At 48.9% G+C, this 19,230-nt stretch overlaps 8 protein-coding genes across 8 annotated transcripts; 6 read left to right on the forward strand and 2 right to left on the reverse strand.

Moving 5' to 3' along the window:
• Positions 1-493: 493 nt before the first annotated feature.
• Positions 494-1,471, forward strand: Aspvir_002110 (uncharacterized protein; the record flags this gene model as incomplete). The annotated part of the gene is made up of 3 exons (XM_043273711.1): positions 494-741; positions 809-1,349; positions 1,385-1,471. 3 exons carry the CDS (start codon positions 494-496, stop codon positions 1,469-1,471), a joined length of 876 nt encoding a protein of 291 aa, XP_043129646.1.
• A 719-nt stretch (positions 1,472-2,190) lies between these two features.
• On the forward strand, positions 2,191-5,296 carry Aspvir_002111 (uncharacterized protein; the record flags this gene model as incomplete). Its single annotated transcript, XM_043273712.1, has 6 exons — positions 2,191-2,197; positions 2,259-3,232; positions 3,317-3,427; positions 3,585-3,700; positions 3,749-4,401; positions 4,455-5,296. 6 exons carry the CDS (start codon positions 2,191-2,193, stop codon positions 5,294-5,296), a joined length of 2,703 nt encoding a protein of 900 aa, XP_043129647.1.
• A 778-nt stretch (positions 5,297-6,074) lies between these two features.
• On the reverse strand, positions 6,075-6,687 carry Aspvir_002112 (histone H3 family protein; the record flags this gene model as incomplete). The annotated part of the gene is made up of 2 exons (XM_043273713.1): positions 6,075-6,421; positions 6,495-6,687. The coding sequence occupies 2 exons, from the start codon at positions 6,685-6,687 to the stop codon at positions 6,075-6,077; spliced, it is 540 nt and encodes a 179-aa protein (XP_043129648.1).
• Positions 6,688-7,434: 747 nt separating this feature from the next.
• derA (putative ER-associated proteolytic system protein Der1) lies at positions 7,435-8,256 on the forward strand (the record flags this gene model as incomplete). Its single annotated transcript, XM_043273714.1, has 2 exons — positions 7,435-7,623; positions 7,696-8,256. The coding sequence occupies 2 exons, from the start codon at positions 7,435-7,437 to the stop codon at positions 8,254-8,256; spliced, it is 750 nt and encodes a 249-aa protein (XP_043129649.1).
• Positions 8,257-12,657: 4,401 nt separating this feature from the next.
• Positions 12,658-13,858, forward strand: Aspvir_002114 (uncharacterized protein; the record flags this gene model as incomplete). Its single annotated transcript, XM_043273715.1, has 3 exons — positions 12,658-12,936; positions 12,997-13,152; positions 13,220-13,858. The coding sequence occupies 3 exons, from the start codon at positions 12,658-12,660 to the stop codon at positions 13,856-13,858; spliced, it is 1,074 nt and encodes a 357-aa protein (XP_043129650.1).
• Positions 13,859-15,175: 1,317 nt separating this feature from the next.
• Positions 15,176-15,907, forward strand: Aspvir_002115 (uncharacterized protein; the record flags this gene model as incomplete). Its single annotated transcript, XM_043273716.1, has 2 exons — positions 15,176-15,518; positions 15,600-15,907. The coding sequence occupies 2 exons, from the start codon at positions 15,176-15,178 to the stop codon at positions 15,905-15,907; spliced, it is 651 nt and encodes a 216-aa protein (XP_043129651.1).
• Positions 15,908-16,086: 179 nt separating this feature from the next.
• his3 (imidazoleglycerol-phosphate dehydratase HIS3) lies at positions 16,087-16,876 on the reverse strand (the record flags this gene model as incomplete). The annotated part of the gene is made up of 2 exons (XM_043273717.1): positions 16,087-16,502; positions 16,558-16,876. The coding sequence occupies 2 exons, from the start codon at positions 16,874-16,876 to the stop codon at positions 16,087-16,089; spliced, it is 735 nt and encodes a 244-aa protein (XP_043129652.1).
• A 365-nt stretch (positions 16,877-17,241) lies between these two features.
• Positions 17,242-17,890, forward strand: Aspvir_002117 (uncharacterized protein; the record flags this gene model as incomplete). Its single annotated transcript, XM_043273718.1, has 2 exons — positions 17,242-17,331; positions 17,504-17,890. 2 exons carry the CDS (start codon positions 17,242-17,244, stop codon positions 17,888-17,890), a joined length of 477 nt encoding a protein of 158 aa, XP_043129653.1.
• Positions 17,891-19,230: the final 1,340 nt, after the last annotated feature.

Below are 19,230 nucleotides of genomic sequence, written 5' to 3' on the forward strand. Positions count from 1 at the left end.
AGAATGGAAATCTGGTTTCTAAATTTACTTTAACAGATTATTTAGAACTTATGTATGCTTGCAGCATTTTTCTGTTGATGAGTTGAAGCAGCCGTCCTTTGGGTTGGTCGGACAGTGACCCTGCATCGGAATCCCTAGCCTTGTATGTAATCCTGATAGCATCTGCTACACTGTGATCATAGCGCGTGCTCCGTTTGCGTGCAACTTCCAGCTGTCGTGGGGGACTACTTCAAGGTCAACAGATCCTCCGTATCTTAGTCTTCCTTTTTGACGGCTCTTTGTCACGCGATGCGCTTTTTGTGTCTTTCATATAACTATACACTATGATACCTGAGAGCCAGCAGCCAACTAGCTGGTTCTTACCATATCCATGACTTACTGTCAATCTTCAACGAAGATTTTCGGAGTAAAGGACAAGAAACGCTGGAGACAAAGCGCCAAGTTGCTGGTTTCTAGTCTAGCCCGCATCGAAAGCACGCGGCTTTCAGTCAACATGGTGTATCCTTTCCGCAGGGCTGGAGAAAAGCTGAAGACTGTTGCGAAGATGGATACGTGGGTGCGAGGTCAATCCGAAGAGAGGACCACAGCGACGAACCCTTCGACCCGGTGCTATCTCCTTGAACTGCCCACAGAGCTGCTGCTAGAGATCATCTCGCATCTATCTATAGTACCTGAAACATGCCTGGCTCTGACCTGTAAACGATTGTTTGCGATATCCGGAGCCATTTTCAGATCCGTAAGGTACAGAAACCGCCTCAACAGCTTTGCCTAGGCATTGAAGTCCACGTCGCTAATTTGGACCCTTCAGGTTCAGCCAGGATTTTGCACCTCTATTCCACCATTACCGAAACGGACACAACTTCGTCACCACACGATGGCAACTCATCAACATACTAGAGAACAGCAGGTGGTGGGCCTGCTCGAAATGCTTGAAGCTCCATCCGCGAGATGCCTTCTCCTCTCGCGAACTCAGGCGCAAACCGGAGGAACGAGCATGTATGTTGGGTAACTTTGCGGGCATAGTCGACTTGTGTCCTTGCAAGAAATTGACGTTTCGAGATAAGATGGATCTTGTTGAACTTTTGAAAGTGCGACAGCGGTCAGTTGCCGCCTTACAGTCTCAGTTCGGCGCCGGCATTCAACAGCGGTTCTGCTGGCATTCTTGCTCCAAGGACTATGGCCCTACGCAGCTGCACATTGAGATCTTCCCAGAGCTGAACGATCAAGATCAGTTGAGAATCAAGACCGAATACAGATTGACAACGGAATCCGGGAAGCTAGGGAAGGAAGAATACATAACGCCCCGGTTCGGATGTGCTCATCGATCAGTCGACCTGTGGCTTTCCAGTGTATGCCAGACGACTATTTGCCAAAGCTTCGACAGCATCTGCGCGTCATGCAAGCGGATATCAATTTGCAATTCTTGCAACTCAGTGCTCAAGTGTCCTCGGAGGCAACCTTCCCATGTTAACCAGGACTCAGGCAGGGCAACTTACCATTTCTGGACCGAAAGATGCCTTGGTGGGACGACATCAACGCCCGATCAGACGTGGGCTTCTCAACGTATACATCCCGCTGAGAATTCGGTTGAAGTCGACAATTGCAGCGAGCTGTGCCCTTGGACTGTCCGGGAGCATCCTCCTTCTACCGGCCCACCTGCTTTGGGAATGGATATACTTGGTCCCGCAGTCCAAGATCAGTCGATGAGTCAGCTTTACACAACAATAAACCTGATTTAAAACCGGGGAGACTCTCTGAGCCTTCGGTACTTCCAGCTCGACCATTAGGTGGGAGGCACAGCGTTATGATGGACATGCATTCGTACTTGGTTTTTCATTTGCCATTGTGTATTATGCTTCCCATTTCCCGATGACTTCTTGTGGATTTGGTTCCCTTCTCTTTTTCGTCTGTTTGGTCAGGTACCTTTGCTTCTCATAGAGTATACCCTCATATAGTAGATCAAGTCATTTCCTTGCAATGCATCTCTGTACCATCTGCCGTGATGTCTGTCTACCGCAGACTCCGTAATAATCTTTATAAAATAGAAGCACCTTGCGAAAAACGTCGATGGTTTCAGCACGAGCGTCTTTCTGTTTGGCTGTCGATTATACGAAGTCATACGTAGGTGAATCAGGTGGTCTGACCGCCCTGGAGTTTCTCCGAACCGAAACGGAAAAGGCGCGTATCACGATGAAAGGTATCTGGTTCGATAACATCTTCATCCTCAAATCCGAAATCTATCATCCTGGATAGCAGAGTGTTGCGATTCCATGACAGTTATCTGCGTTCGGGGGCGATGAACTACCCACCATCTCATAACGGTCAATATCCTCCGCAGTATTTGCAACAACCACAGCAGCTACTGTATAGCAATGCCGACTCAAGCGCTTCGCCATATGAGTATGGCAAGCCTGTCGCTTACCCTCAGACTATAATTTCGCCATATTCGTCCTACGGACAAGCATATAATATAGAGCAGCATCAACACCAACAGCAGCAGCCGCAGCAGCAGCAGCCACAACAGCAATATGTGAACCCATCTGACGTGTTCCAGCAACCGCTTATTCCTCCTGCCTCGTCATCTCATCTTGCCCATGGCTCAACCCAATATGGTGCCCAACCCATGGTTTCTGTTGCAGGCAACAGCAACCGTTCCCCAGCCGTCGCAACCGCCTCAACATCCGCGCAATCAACACAATCGGCATATCAGACAGCCCCCACTCCAAATCTGGGGAATAATGTCTTCAACCAATACCCCCAGTTTGCTCTTCCAGCGCCTTCGGTTCCAAGTTCGAATTCAGTAGCCGCCGCTCCTTCTGTGCCATCTCCGAAACCTACGCCTCTTCCGTCATCATCGAAACCTGCGACTCCTGTTCCATCCTCGAGAGCAGCTCCTCCCGTTCCGTCAGCATCGAAACCCGCGCCTCCTGTACAGTCTAAGAAACCTCTTCCTCAAGTCCTGGTCCCGGCTCCTTCACCGGAAGTCCAACAGAAAATGCAGCGCCAGGGCCCTAAAAAACAAGTGCAACGACAGAACGCTCAGCAACCCGTGCAAAAGCCAACCAAGCCCCCTATAGATTATCAAGTCCTCTTGTTGAGCTTGGCAGATGAGTATTTAAAGGCAGCTTATGGTCACGGAACCATGGTCGCTTTATCAAGGCGGGAGATTGAAATTGAGGAATATTACAAGCTCGTTGCAACAGGTCTTGGTTGCCTGGAGGCAGTATTAAAGGTTTGCATGGCCGCTGACCCGATTACAGAGATTGCTTTGTCAGTAACTGTCGAGCATTCATGCTAATTTCAGTTTACGCTTTAGAATTGGAGGCTACAGCCGCGAATGGAAGCGCTTGTAAGGTTGCGATATGCGCGCATACTGTTTGAGGAGACGGAGAATGATCTTGAGGCGGAAACAGCCCTGAGCAAAGGGGTAAGGGGTTCCAGCGCACAGTCGTTCATTTAACCAGCAGTCTACTGACATCCTTGCTTCGACAGATTGATTTATGTGAGCGAGTGAGTTGGCGTCCCTCGGCTATGCACTGCCATTCCCCGTGGAACAAACCATCGGATTACTTACGGTATTGCAGAATCGCATGTTAGATCTCAAATATAGTATGCAGCATCTTCTGGCGCGGATGCTACACAAGACCAACCCGAAAGCCTCATTGAAGGCTGTCGATGGTATGATACTGGATGTTGAAGCGTAAGTTGTAGCATTGCATTCCACACTGCTTGCCTCTAACAGTCGCAGATATCGCCATTCAGCTTGGGAGTATGCTTTTCGCTTTCTTCGGGTGTCACTTTCGTTATCAACACCGGCACATCAGGATTCCGTCTCTGCGCTGCAACATTTACATAAGATCTCGAATATGGCTAACCGACAAGGTGACAAAGCTGTTGCGGCCATCTCGGCCGTGATTGAAGCACTTGCTCATTTGCAACATGGAACGAGCTCCGATGCAGTCGAACAGGCTCAGCGTGCGGTTGCAGTAGCAAGAAGCCATCAACTCAACGATGAGCTCCGTCATATACCGCAGCTCTCGACTCTGGTGCAAATGGTTGATATTTGTTGCAGTCTCCTTGAATACGACGTCAACCAGTCGTCTCAGAAATTGAAGGTCATGCAAGATTTGATGGACGAAAGATTGAATGATCCGAATTGGCGCGCTGATGGCTCTTTCTCAATTCCCTTGAGCGGAAAATCAGCTGGACCCTCCTCCATTGATACGGGCGATATCCTTCAGGTTCAAAATGGGACGCTCCTATTGAGTTTCAATTGGCTTCCCCAGCACGATCTCTATGCGCTTTGCTATTTCCTTAGCTCGATCACACTCAGCGCAAAGAACTCTTATGATGGTCGTAAGGCTGAGAAATTTCTCCAGGAAGGGATACGAATGGTTAAAGGTATGACCTATTTCCGTCCTAGGTTTCCAAACATTTCTAACGGGAGTCCGCAGGGAGCTTCAAAGCACCGCAAGAAATTGCAGAGTCAATGATTAGTGCGAATAGACGCGTTGATTGGCGACGGATCTTGTATTGCAATCTTCTTCTGCATCAGGTTTTTCTTGCCTGTGGTCGTACAGACTGGGATCTGGCGAATCAGACACTAAAGGAGCTGCGCCCCATTGCAGAGGAACTCGGGGATCAGCTCCCTGACACCATTCAGCGCTTGATGGAGTATGCAACAGGGGCACTTGCGCAGGCGACTGGTGATCTGGAAGCTGCCCTTTCCATCTTCCAGTCCCCTCTTCTCTCACTATCGTCAATCACCAGCAAGACAGCACGAAATGATCCTCGTCGCGACATCGCTATCCTTGCCGCCTTAAATGCGATTCTCATACTCCGTGACCCCAATCATCCGTCTCACTCCAATCTTCCCAGCGCTTTGGCCCTTGTTGAGTCATTCTGTAAGGGTAGCCCGAACAAGTATATCCAGGCGGCCTATTACCTTGTATGTGCGACGGTGCAAACAGAGTCAACCATTCAGACCAAGCAGTATCTTCAGCAGGCTCTTCAATCTGCCACGGCAATAAGCAACAGTCAAATCACCTGCATGACCTTGACGTTCATGAGCTGGAAGTATTTCCGCGGCGTGGTTGGGGAGCAAGCTGAAAAGAGCGCTCGCGCAGGCCGGGCAATGGCAAAGAAGGCCAATGACCGACTTTGGGTCAGCGTCACTGATGAAATGCTGGCAGAGACCTTGGAAAGGCAAGGGAAAAGTGAAGAGGCAGAGGGAGTCCGCGACGAGGGCCACCGCGTGATGACCGGATTGCCGCCAGCGCTGAAACGGCCTGTGTGATTCCACGTTCTTCTCTCCATATATTCGTTCTTACTTCTTTTCATTTTCGCTTCGACGGTTCTGTCCAAGGCAATTTTGCTAGCCTTCTGTTCTGTGATACCACTTCATGGCCAATTGCGATGATCTTTGCGTACATGGGACATGGCTGGCGCATCTGGGATACATAAATGGGAGCTCGTCTATTGATACAATTGTTGCTACAGCATCTGCTATATGAACATGGAGGCCTGCTGAATCGCAGGTATCTCCTTCCGACACATGATGAAATCGAACAGAATTTGTTCAGAAACGCTCAACCGCATAATCCTAGTAAGTCTCCAGATATTGATAAATTGCGATTTCCTTGACGGAATTGAAGTGCACACAAGTTGGATGCGCCAAATACGTCGCATCCACTATTCAACCTTGCTGGCAAGGTAATTACTTAATATACATGCATTGAACTCGCGAAGGCTCTTTGGCCAAGGCACAAACAATCTCAATGTAACGGCCGACACGAACCGGATAGAAATCCATTTCCTGAATATGACTCCACAACTCTCCATACGCCTGCAACTTGTACACCACCCAGAGCCAGGTTGAATCGCACAATGACATAGCACTAAAAAGCCTCGAATGAGAATTGAACATCACGGAACAAGTCGACTTTCTGCGTGCAATAATAGATATTGGTACCGTCGCTTGCGTCCGATTCCTCGTATGAGAGATATTCTTCCTTTTGTTGACTGATATTTCTTTTCTCACAAAACACCATTATGTTGCAATCTGGAAGCTCAAATCAACCCAGACCACCCCAAGCACCGCGTATTCTTCGGGCGAGCTGAATATCTTTCTGCATAATCGTTACACGCTTAGCATGCAAAGCGCAGAGGTTGGTATCCTCGAAAAGATGGACGAGGAACGCTTCTGCGGCCTCCTGTAGCGCCTGAATTGCGTGTGACTGCCATCGTAACTCCGCGCCTACTTCAGCGGGGAGAAGTTCCAATGCGACCTCGCGTACGAGTCGCGAAAACGGTAGCTTCTGAATAAGGAGGTCATATGAGCGCTGGTATTTGCGGATCTCTTTCAATGCGACGGTTCCCGGCTTGTACCGGTGTCGGCGACCTTGAGGGGTTGGGTCCCCAGCTAGTACGATATTAGCGATAATGCTGTTGCATAGGATTTGATATGTCTGCGTAAGGAGCATGTATGTACATACGTTGTACGTCTGACGGCCTTGGGGCGCCGGCTGGTCGCTTGCCCCCCCTTGTTCCTCCGCGGGACTTGGGCCGTCCCCGAGTGGAAGGTGTTGCAGTAGCAGCAGCATTAGATGGACCTGCACCTCCGTCATCTCGAGGTTGCGTTCGGGGAAGCCCAATCGTTTTACGTCCTCTTCCTGTCTTTGGCGGCATGGTGAACAAAGGGCGTTCGGTGTTACGCGACAAACGTTACTCGAGAGGGTGATGGAGGGCGCGTTTCTCGTGAGAATAAGACCGCTGAAGCTATCCGTCCGACTGCGCAATTATGCGGCTTCCGCAAATTTGCTGTGTCCTGTCTATGACAGGGGTTCGCGCGAGGACAAAAGGTAGTTTGTTTTGTTTTGATCCTAATCTAGATGGTTAAATGTGCATCTGGCCTGACGTCGAACCAATTCCACCTGGGGAACACTTGGCATGGAGCCCTCTATCTTTGAGAAAAGCCTTCTTCAACGAGAATAAGACAATTGGGATGGAATTGGGGGGCTGGTGATCCCTCAATCACTCCATGTCGCCTCTGCCTCTTCAATAATGCGCCGGCAGAATGTTGTCCCCAGCCATTCGAATTATTTGACGCGTAGCGCGCGCTTGGATATCACGTGACGATACGTACTCAAATTGCTTATCGGACAAGTAAGCAAACCGTAAGCAGAAACCCCGACTGACGTTTGTTTGTTGGAGGTGGAGAAAAGGCCACCTGGAGCTCTTGTGCTTGCCGTGTTATTTATCCAGTTTGACAGTTGTCCAAGATCACATGTGCCTTTTGTACATTGTTCAATCAATACTGTCTATGCTCTTCATTAAGTCATTGATTGTCGCTCAGTTCTCCGTATCGCTCACTGTCAATCACTTCATTAACCAAGCTCGACCCGTTCTCCGCTCTGTTATTCTACCTCCGACGTAATGGCCGCCATCTGGGGAAATGGTGGACAGGGCGGGCAGTTCCCCTTGGAGCAATGGTTCTATGAAATGCCTCCAGTTACTCGATGGTGGACAGTCGCGACCGTGGCTACTTCAGTATTGGTGCAATGTCATATCCTGACACCATTTCAGCTGTTCTACAGCTTCCGCGCAGTTTATTTCAAGTCTCAGGTACGTCGTAAGAAACCGCAGCTCTAGAGGAAGCTGTTATTCGAGTAGGAGCAAGGCTGACTGTAGTGGCAGTATTGGCGACTTCTCACAACATTTCTCTACTTCGGTCCATTAAGTCTCGATCTACTCTTCCATGTCTTTTTCCTTCAGCGGTACTCGCGACTCCTTGAAGAATCTTCTGGTCGATCACCCGCTCATTTTTCATGGCTGTTATTCTACGCGATGACCTCTCTCCTCCTCATTTCACCATTTCTCTCTCTTCCATTCCTAGGCACCGCCCTCTCCTCCAGCTTGGTGTACATCTGGAGTCGCCGCAACCCAGACACTCGACTCAGTTTCCTCGGCATATTGGTCTTCACTGCGCCATATCTTCCCTGGGTTCTGATGGCGTTCAGCTTGGTTGTTCACGGCATTGTACCCAAGGATGAGATTTGTGGCATTGTTGTCGGCCACATCTGGTACTTCTTCAATGACGTCTACCCGTCGCTTCACGGCGGCCATCGCCCCTTGGATCCGCCACGATGGTGGAGGCGAATCTTTGATCCGAGAGCAAGAGCTGGAGAGGCACAGAGAACAGATACGGATAATGTAAACCGTGATTTTGCCGCTGCGGCCGCGCCTGAGGTCCGATGAGTTGCTAGCATATTGAGCAACCTCTTCCAGCGGCCCACGATTCAGGGCAAGATGTACACACGCACTAGCAACGCATCCAGCGCGGCTACCGCCTATATAAGGATTACCTGAGAAGGTATCGACTTAGCTCTGGCTGGATTTTAGTGCTCCATGGCTCCGACGGATTTACTTGCTACGAGTTATCTGTTTGGGATACTGTCTGGTGTTGATAATTAGAGATCACGACATACCAGGGCCCCGACTGCAAGCAAGTAGTACACCTTGGAAGAAATTCGAGGACAAGGTGCACATCTGCACTTGGTCGAACTGGCTCAAGACAAGGGGATATCAAACCATGATCGTCCCGCCGCATGGAAACTCATGTGGTGCTCAGTATAAGCTGGCTTCCAATGGTCTTGTGTATCATGTGGACTACGATCATTTGCGACGACATTCTGGCTATAATGGCTGATGAGGGACATAGGGATTTCATCCATTGCTTAGTCGAATAGACGCTTCTAGCCGTGAATAGAGACAGAGCTTAGGACAAATAACAGTACAGTAGCTCACCGAGGCTGTAGGCAAAAATCAAACGAAGATTAGTTCCTGCATCTGCCTCAGGCCCTCCGCTCGTACCAGATGCTCGACTCGCGACAAGGCATGGCTTTTCGGTTGATCATTGCGTCATCAACACTCGATATCGGCCAGTAGTCAGTACACTGCAGAACTGCACGCTTATCTTGGCTGCGGTGGTACAGTTTAAGTTAGACATCCACCTTCATGGTTTGCAATGGCCTTTGAATCGCCCGAACGATTTCGTATGTGTGGGATCCATTTGGGAAGAACGCGTAACTACATCCTTCTGATGTCCAGCTGCACGGACTTCAGCTACTAGAAGATCACTCCGGCGAACGTCTCACAATAATAATAATGAAGCGATCATTAGATACAAGGGCCTCCAGATGACCCTTAACAGCTTTTGTTGGAACTCAAAGAAGAGAGGACTTATCTGCGGAACAGTGTATCTTACGGAGTACCTGTCTGAGATTCGATAAGTGACCCACTTCGAGTTTGAATGAATTTCACCGATTGCATGCATTTTCGCCCAATGAAAAAGGCACTACATGGGCCAAGCCTTTAAATGCCACGAGTTTTCCATGTAGTTAGGTGGTTTTCTTCAGACTGCGAGAATGCTGATTGGTTTGTGGGTTTTGTGGGGTCGGTTATTCATGGACATTGAACTTTGATTTTCTCAACTTTTCCGTGTCTACGGTAGAAAAGTGCCCTTCGATCCTTTACAGTTCAAGCGCACCAAGGCAGTAAGATGCCTTGTGACCCTTGTGTGAATTGTAAATAGCATGTCTGGAGGTTGAAGCCTTGGAAAAATCGAAGTCTGGTAGACCTGAGCAAAGAGCAGATGAGACAAGCCACTACGTCATCATACAGCTAGATTATAGCACTGCCCTCACCTTAGATTAACTCATTTGAGTCTTTGACAGCGCGAAATGGTAAGAGTCTAAGAGAGCTGTCTCTGTGTGCTAACTCGGAAGCCTTGGCCGACGCTCGAGCCGGGGTTTCGACCTTCCTCCTCAACCAAGGCTCGGGATCCCTTCAAGCCTAGGATCGCAAGGTGGATGAGGTCTTCTGTGGCGATGTCTGGAATTTGACAATGGGGCAGCCCTCCGTATGATGTAGGCTGCCAAATCTGTGGAAATGTTGTCGCCTATTGATGAGGATTTGCTTGGAAGTGTTCCGCTGTCAGCGCCACCTGACAAGAGTATGATCAGAAGACATTGCCGCATATGGGATACTAAGGTAAGTTTGATGGAAGGAAGCAAATCAGGTCATAAGCTGGATTGAACGAGGACTGTGAACTGCGATGTGACGTGCTGTCGAAGTCTTGGTCTTCTTGCTACGCCACAGCCGATATGACGGATGCTAAGAGCGATTTGGAGGCGAGCTCTGCTGAGCAGATATGGCCGAGTAGGTACGGGGTACGGATACGGAGCTTGCCTCAGAGCATACGTACACCTTCGCCCGTTCCAGGCTCTCGGTACATATCTACCTAGGTAAAGTGGTAATGTCCAAGCCACAACAGGTCGTAATATTACACCTTACGCCAGCCATACAACTCTCATCTGTTAAGGTACCTTATGTTGAAACTTAAACTTATTGAAACAACGACATCAAACGGGATTAATTGGCAGGTATTTTCATACTATCTTACCGACAGGCTGACAGCTGGCTTTTATGGTGCGATACAAAATCTTTTTCCTACACAAGGTAGTTGATATCAGAGTGACTGGCTGGAATTGAGGAAGCAATCCTCGAAATCAGTAGCCTTCAAATATTCATACATACAGTGAGCCTTCTTTTGGCTGAGTTGATCTGGATGAATTCTTGGTAGAAGATTAACTCAAAATAATGTATATCTATGCCATTACTCCGTACACAATGCACAAGCGGCGATACGAGTACGAGGAACGAACTTTGCTCCAGTCTTACAAGCCTATCCCCAGCGACTATGCATAATCAGACACCTCATTTATTGGTTCAGTCTATACACGTAGTCAAGGCATAAGAAGGAAATCCGTAATCCACACTGAAATAATCTCCAACAATTAGATTTAATTATACGTGTCAATAAAAACATTAGTCTAGGGTAAACAGGATCACCTGCTTCAAAGACCCAAAAGCCAAAAAAAAAGGAAAATAAATAAATGAATAATCAACATCAACATCCAAATAATATCGTGTTGAAAACAGCAATCGTCGCTTAAATCTGTATAGAAGAAAAGCACGTTTCGATGCTCTTTACATAGGAGAAAGGCTTTGGACAAACAGCACCAATCCCGCTTAGTTATCCTTCCTGTCTCAACAAAAAGCAACAAAAGGCTAACGAAAGTAGAAAGAACTATTCAGCCAAAATGGCCTAGTTTCAGTGACGAACCTTGTCGCACCGCTACTGTCATTGGTGCAAGCTTCTTAAGTATAGACTGCTGTACTGTCCTTTGATCCTATTCCACTTGAACTTAGACTCTTCTATCAGACTACCTTCTATTGGCGACAATATGCGAATAATTACATCCATATCCTGCTACCTACCTATCTTACCAGTATTATGTCTTACCAGAGACTCGCGCGTAAGGTACTTAATTAATTTCAATGGGCACTGCCATGTATGAAATCATCGACGCTGGTATTAAACTAGCCCGGTGAAAGTTCGACACTAAACCTGATCAGGTAAGGATTTCGCAGGCTAGATCAAGTAGTGTGGCGGAGGCTTAGCTCTGGCGCAGTGGCTCCCAACTCCAGCCTAAGGCCCAAAAGTCTTCCCCGAATATTCGCAGGCTTGCTCCACTTCAGTCTAGTATGATAGTATCACGCCCCGTCGCCCCCACCTCTCCAGGGCCCTCTCCCCTGAACTGCCATGGGTCCTCCCTCGTAACCAGGGATGTTGACATGGGCGAATCGAACGACTCAAACACACGCCGCCACGCCTCCCTTCTTTCTTTCTTTCTTCTGCTCTTTAACTGCCCTTTACTCCGTACTTGTCTTTCTCTAGCTGATGCCTTTGTAGCTATGCATCGTTCGTTCCTTCTCTTTGCCCCCTAAATCATTTTTCCCTCATCCTTTTTTTAACTTTACTCCGTATTTTTTTTTTTTTTTTTTTTCTTATTTATCTCCAGCCCAAGAAACTCAACCTTTCTACATTCATTTCCATTATTGATCTACAGGTCCAAAACGTCTTCTAAAGATTATTTGCCTAATTTTCAAATCTATCCTTGACAAAGTTAGCTCTGCTTCGTATTATTCGTCGCTTCTTCCCAACGGCCCCAAATTGCCCCCTCCCCGCCTCCCTTTCCCCATTCGAGCCTCTCAGATCACTTCTTGAAACCGTCAACTATTATTACCGCTAATAAGTAGTGGTAGTAGTAGTGGCTTGTGGTCCGTCACTAGGCTTCATTTTGTGTCGGTCCCCCATCCTCACAAGCCCTTCCGCCGAATTCTGAGGATCTTCATCAAAAGGGGCGTCAAAACTTAGGGCAAACAGAACCTCTCCGATTACCTGTCTCCTTCTGAAGAACGCCTGTGCTTTGCGACAGCATTAGTCCTCCTCCAGGCATATAATCACTATTGTTCGGATAATAATCAGTCTACTATCACCAGATCCAGCAATTGGAGCTTACATTGTCAACCTTTTTGCCCCGTCAGCTGTCAGCAAAACAAGGTTGAAGATAAACAACAGACCGGAAACAATTGTTGCGCCCGCTTCGCGCTCTCCAGAACCTCGCACGACACTGCCCTTACGACTCGAAATCAGTCAGAAAATAATTTCCGCTTCAATTGGGGACTTCCTGTCCGTCTTTTGTTCGGCCGTACTGTTGCACAGTTGCACGGTTGTGCTACTACACATCCAACATGCGGCGCGGTGTCTTGATCTTTCTCATCGTCAACCTGATCATCATATCATTTCTTGTGCGCAGTGTCTTCACCCTACTATCCTTGCTGGTAGAAGATGCCTCGGCCGATGCAATTCGTCACGCGGAGCTACCCTCGCCAAATTCGAGCTTAATTGAACAACGGCCGCAGATTATACCCAAGATCATTCACCAGACATACAAGAACGAGACAATTCCAGAAGTATGGCGGGAAGCTCAGCAAAGCTGCAAAGATCTGCACCCTGACTATGAATACATCGTATGTGCTTCATTCCCGTCAGCCGTTGCCTCATTATACTAACGCGACCTCCCGCATCAGCTGTGGACAAACGAAAAGTCCCGCGACTTTATCAAGGACGAATATCCGTGGTTCCTCGATACATTTGACGGCTACAAGTACCCGATCCAACGGGCAGATACTATCCGATACTTTGTACTTGCTCACTTTGGCGGTACATATATCGACCTTGATGATGTATGGGTTCTAAGCATGGTTACTAAATTGAACTGTGAATTTTGTTTGCTAACTCGAACCTATTCAGGGTTGCAACCGGCGATTGGATCCCCTCCTCTCCTACCCTGCTTGGGTGCGCCGTACCGTTCCAACGGGTATTTCGAACGATGCCATGGGATCCGTTCCCCAACACCCGTTTTTCCTTCGAGTCATTGAATTGCTGAAATCTTACGACCGCAGCTGGCTGCTTCCTTATATTACCGTCATGTACTCGACTGGTCCTCTCTTCCTGTCAGTGATTTGGAAGGAATACATGCAAGATAAACCGAGTGAGGCTGCACGAGTTCGGATTCTCATGCAGGATGAATACAACAAGTACTCGTGGAGCTTCTTCACTCACCATGTCGGCAACAGCTGGCACGGTAAAGATGCCAGGCTGATCTTCTGGATGGGTCAACATTGGATGTTCCTCACTGTTCTGGGTTTCATCCTCGCCTCGGTCGTGGGATTCTGCCTCTGGTGGGTCTACGGGCGCATGATTCTTCTGAGCTCAAAATACCGCTACCGATACTCGAAACTACCGAGCCTGGCTCGCTTATCTTCCTCCCCCACACGTCGATCTCGAGGCATGATGCCTACGCTACTTCGTCGTGTTAGCTTCAAAGAAGACGAAGAATCTGCCCATGTTACGGAAACCTCATTCGAACTTTACAGCCGTCGCGATTAAGGTTCTACACCTCTTCTGTGACTGAAATGTGACCGTGGTCACCTCGCAACGCATTTTGATACGACTCTTGCATTCAGCATTTCTTGTACCCACTATTCCCGATGGTCCAACACTGTTCTGAGACACGCAGTTCTGGGCCCTGTTTCTCTGCTTATTCGTGCATGTATGGAGTTTTTTTTTGGGTCACGGATTGACCGAAGCGCTTGTTTGGATCAAATGGTTGCTTGTACATGTTTTGGCAAGATGACTTGGATCTATCAGCATGCGAGGTGGTCTGCTAGGCAGCCTACCCGCATTGTATTTGGCTCTCTGAAATTGCTGATCTACTTTGCTCTTTCCGTTTCAGCTTTCATTCTCCATTGTCTCTTTTACATATATTCCTTGTATTGATCTTTCGCCTCCCCTTTTTGTCCCACTACCTTTCATGTCACTATAGACTTGCGCTCGTGATGGTGTGCTCATCCCCACTACAGATATAACGTATCGGCTCGAAAGCAGACCGGAAATAGAATTTTGATAAGCGATGATACCTACATTCGCGATTGAACAGGCCAATCAAATGACAATTGTCTTCTTCATATCAAGTCCATGGATGCCTCTGTACTTTCAAGTTATCATTCGAGAACCGATGGAGAAGAAGTGCTTCGGAATTGGAGGCTTGGGCTTCAGATGATCCAGTAAGCGCAAGAGATTGTCAGTAAGCTGTTCTCCGTCCTGTTTGGTCGTCAGCACCATGCAGCTTGGAAGAATACCGTGCAAAGTGTTTCAGCCCCGATTCTCCGTGTTCCAATCAACTTTGAGTTCAACAATGGCAGATCGCCGCTAATGCATACCAGGCATGGACCTGCGAGAGGCATACGCTTCAGATTCGTCCAGCAAAACCTAGAGACATAATCGTCTTTGCAACGGTCGACGAATCCAGAACCACACCAGGGGTAGGATAGGCAATTTCTAAACATATCTACCCCTGCAAATACAACTATATTGAAACAGGACACAAAGCGACTCTATAGACCTCTGTTCGTTCTATTCAGGCGGAGTCTCACCAGCCATTTCCACTCCACCCTGAAATATGTGGGAACGGGCAATGAAGAATGAAGACTCTTGTCGCTGCTCTGGCGATGAATGGTGTGACTAGTGACTAATGATCCCATCGGCATTACCTGCCTTGCTTTTTGAAATCATATAAAGAGCGTGTTTGAAGCCAATACAGCCCATCCGTCTTTTACGTCTTTTCTCCTGAGGACTCATACTGTCTGTTATACGTTTTTCATTGCCGGTAGAAGTACAGGCCAGCTACAAAAGCGCAGCTCAAAAATGAAGCCAACCCATCTCTACAACGCTCTCTTCTTCCTCGTCCTCCCTACCCTGGGCTACGCGGCTCCAGCTTCCACCACCACCCCACACCAGGCCCGAGAGGCGAAGATCACAGCAGCACAGATCGAGACCATCGCGCCCAAGTCAAAGTCGTGCGCGGATGCGCCCGCCCCGGGCGAGTGTGCCACGTCCGAGCAGGCCGCGGCCAACATTGCCAAGTCGTTCGAGACGTACAAGGTAACTTCGGCTGCCGAGCAGGCGGCCGTGATCGGGTTGATGGCGTTTGAGAGTTTGGATTTTGAGTACAATAGAAACCATTTCCCCGGGGTTGCGGGGCAGGGCAGTATGTTTGCTTTTCTACGAGTTGTATTTTGCATTTATGCTTTGCGTGGCACGAGGGCTGACTGTGTTGGGATTCGAATAGCTCGGAATATGCAATCGCCTGCATTCAATGCCAAGTACGCGGCTTCTCTGCCGGCTCTTGCGGACAAGTTGAAGGGTGTCTCGGGCGACCCGGCGGGTGTCCTTGACCTGTTGCTGTCGAACGAGGAATATGACTTTGGCTCCGGGGCCTGGTTCCTCACCACGCAGTGCTCGCAGGATGTGCGGTCGGAGCTGCAGTCTGGCTCGGAGGCTGGATGGCAGAAGTATATCACCAGTTGTGTGGGTACGGATGCGAATGAAGAGCGCAAGGCGTACTGGACGCGGGCCGTGCAGGCGCTGGGTGCTTAGAGTTTTTTGGACCGGTTTTGGACCTCATCTAACGGTTCCAATTGAGTATCAATGCAGTGTATTCTTTGGGATTCATCTGTATCATCGTAACTTCGTCTCTCGGACCGCTGATATATCCGTAGCAGAACAAACGTCCCGTTGTTTGACGTTTTCCCCCCTCATATACATCCTCAGGGCCCTTACAGCACTCCCTTCGTACTAACCACATCTCCCGCTCCGACTTCACCAGCCACCCTTCTGGCACAGGCAGTGCGGATAGCTACGGCCAGCGCCTTGAACGCACTCTCCGCACGGTGGTGGTCGTTATCTCCGTATGTGCAGCCAACATGCAGCGTTACATCAGCAGCCTGCGCAAAGCTGTGCAGTCCATGAGTGATCATCTCGGTGCTCAGGTCCCCGATCTTCTCCCGCTTGAAGCCCAAGTTGATCACGGCCCAGGGGCGGCTGGAGAGGTCGATCACAGCCCAGGAGAGAGCCTCGTCGAGCGGAGCATCGCCGCGTCCAAATCGTGCAAGGGATTGACGGGCGCCTAGGGCTTTGGTGAAGGCTGTACCGAGCGCGAGGAAGGTATCTTCGGTGGTGTGGTGATCGTCAACTGTACAACACGTTAATCACAGGATAGTGCTAGTGGGCGGGACTGAAGGACATACTGTACAGATCTCCCTTGGCTCTGATGGCTAAACTCCACCCAGAATGTTTGGCCAAAGCATGCAGCATGTGATCCAGAAATCCGATCCCAGTGCTCACGGTGATCTGCTGGGTTGGTGTGAATTGGGTCGCATGGGCAGCATTCTTGGGAGGAACGATGCCGTGCTTGGCGGCCTCTGCCTCCTTCGGGTCTTCAGGAGCAGGGAAATGCTCCGACGGTTCGTATGGAGGCAGCACGCCGCCGTCCAGAGAGAGGGAGACTTGGATCTTGGTCTCGTTGGTCACCCGCGAGACGGTCGCTGTGCGTGCGGGGAGAGGCATTGTGTAGATGTAGGACGGCAATTTCTGTAATTGAAGGGTTGTGGTTCTGGAATTTAGTAGTCAAGCCGTTACCCGTGCAATTGAATCCTGATTCAAGCTGTTGTTAGCAGTATCTCGACTCAAGGACTGGTGATAATCAAGGGCTGGTTCGGCGTCGCTTTCTTTTAGCGAAACATGTCCCGCGTATCAGTATTACCGGAAATGGATAATCATTTAATCCGACTGTATAGCTGCGTCATTCGCAGTGTTATCGAATGATAACAGCTGAAAATGTCATCTTGGCTTCATCAACGGTTCTTCTGGAATTTCTCTTTCTCAGTCCATAACATCTATAGAACCCTTGGCACATCATCAACTTCTCAGTCATGCCTACAGTGAGTCAGAAAGGGGACATTGATCCCCCAGACGAGGTCACGTCGGAGGCTGTTCGAGGGTTCCTCACTGGAGCGTTTCGGGTGGGTTTGGTCATTATAATCCTTGTTATTTTCAGATGAGTTGCATATCGGGTTCATGGAGTGAATGTCCAGGCCTTGCCCAAGCGTCCTGTACCAATTGCTTGGGCCACCTTAGGGGGTATGTGCTGGCGAAATGAGTGCAACATGCTGACGCACAGCTCTTAATTGGTAGTTTGGCTCCGTGTCCATCCTTGCACATCTGATCCTTATGCTTCCTCATCCTTTCAAGTTCTCTCCCACAGCAGCAACTCCGGCACATCCACCGACGTCGCCGTCATCAAGTCGTCCGAGGACATTGCCATTTTCCAAGGACCATCTACGGTCCAAATTCATCTACGGCCCCCTCGAGGGGTTTTCTGAGTGGCTGTCTCCGACGGCCCGGGTCTACCGAGGATTGACTCCGCAATTTAAAGTCTTCCTACAAATTGCGGCAATGACTTTGGGAGGGTGCATCTGGGCCGAGCGGAGAGTGAACGAATACATTGATTTCATGCGGAAGGTTAAACGAGCTGAACGACTGCAGGCACAGAGGGTAGCACGATTCTCGGAATCGGAGTAGACGGGTTTTGTACGAGTGTGAATTTTCATCAAAGGTCTCCACTCATCGAAGGCATCCGCGAGCCGAAAACACCGAGGCAGTGTCGATGTGTGGCATTGCATGGTGTCGAGCCGAGACAATGAACAGAACGATACCAATGGTCTGCCTCATAACTACATGGCTCAACTGGCCGATGGATTTTGTCGCCATTCTCTCCTCGCCACGGTACTTGCTTTTCTCTGCGGGGATGAATCTGAAACGCTGTGATCTCCGTGACGACGGCTCGACTAAGTCCTGTAGATCCTCAGCTATCCGATTGCGTGGACCAGCAATGGGGCTCCGTCATTCATCAAGAATACAAGCTGTGCTGCATCATAGACTCCAAGTTGATCGCAGGACAAAAAGGGCCACAATTGGAAAAGATCTGTAATATGACATCAAGGGTAAATCACTCGATCCAAATGGCTCTTCTTGGCCTTTGTATTACGAGTACTATGGTGGTTAGCCCTAAGCCAAAGTCGCTTGCAGCCTTACTTTGCTAGTGTACGCGGCTATTCTTAGTTTCTCGAAGGCGCCCGGGCTTGTGTCTCAATGAAATAAGCTTCAATGGCTCCGTTCTGAATGAGTAAGGTAGTAAGTACCTTTAGAACCATGAAGGAGGCAGGAATCATCCTGAGTTCCACATAGTTGATGGTAATTGGCACTCAGCTGGCCTTGGGAGGTAAAATTGGGACTGCAGAAGACTTGGAGCTGGACTGTGTATCCTTTTCTCAGAGTGGAATATGAATATGGATTGAGTAATCCACACGATCGAGAGATCTGGTGGAGCTTGCGTCGCGCTAGTCAACAGCTAGCCTGTTGTACGGTGTAGATATTCCGTACTTTGGAGGCGTTCTTCGTCTCCTGAAACCCGACTATGAACTAAAGAAAGTATCTTGAACTGTTCTTGCACGGATGGAAGAGTTCGTTTATTTTGTCTACAACTGGTGTGGCTCGGATCCGTCACGCTTTTGTAAATGGAGGGTCGCCTCAACTTGTTCACCAAGATAGGCTAACTGTTAGTCGGTATCAGGTAGCTTAAATCCACTGTGTTTCAAATTTCAACCCCTTTTTAACTACGGAGTACCTGGCGAGACTGAGGTATCTGGGTTATCTACTCCGTAGATACTCGCTATTAGTAGTAGTGTCAGTGCCGGACGGTCAGGATTGAGAAGCCAATGGACTGATACGGAGCTACATCATACTATGAGTATGATGCTATTGCTGCCAATTTCCCCGTACATTGCGATCAGCTCCATCTGATCATTTCCCATTGCGGAGCCCTATGATCATTATTGATCAAGTCAGCAAGTAGCATTAAA

The sequence above is a fragment of the Aspergillus viridinutans genome (genome assembly GCF_018404265.1).
Source record: "Aspergillus viridinutans IFM 47045 DNA, scaffold_10, whole genome shotgun sequence".
Taxonomy (NCBI): Eukaryota; Fungi; Ascomycota; class Eurotiomycetes; order Eurotiales; family Aspergillaceae; genus Aspergillus; species Aspergillus viridinutans.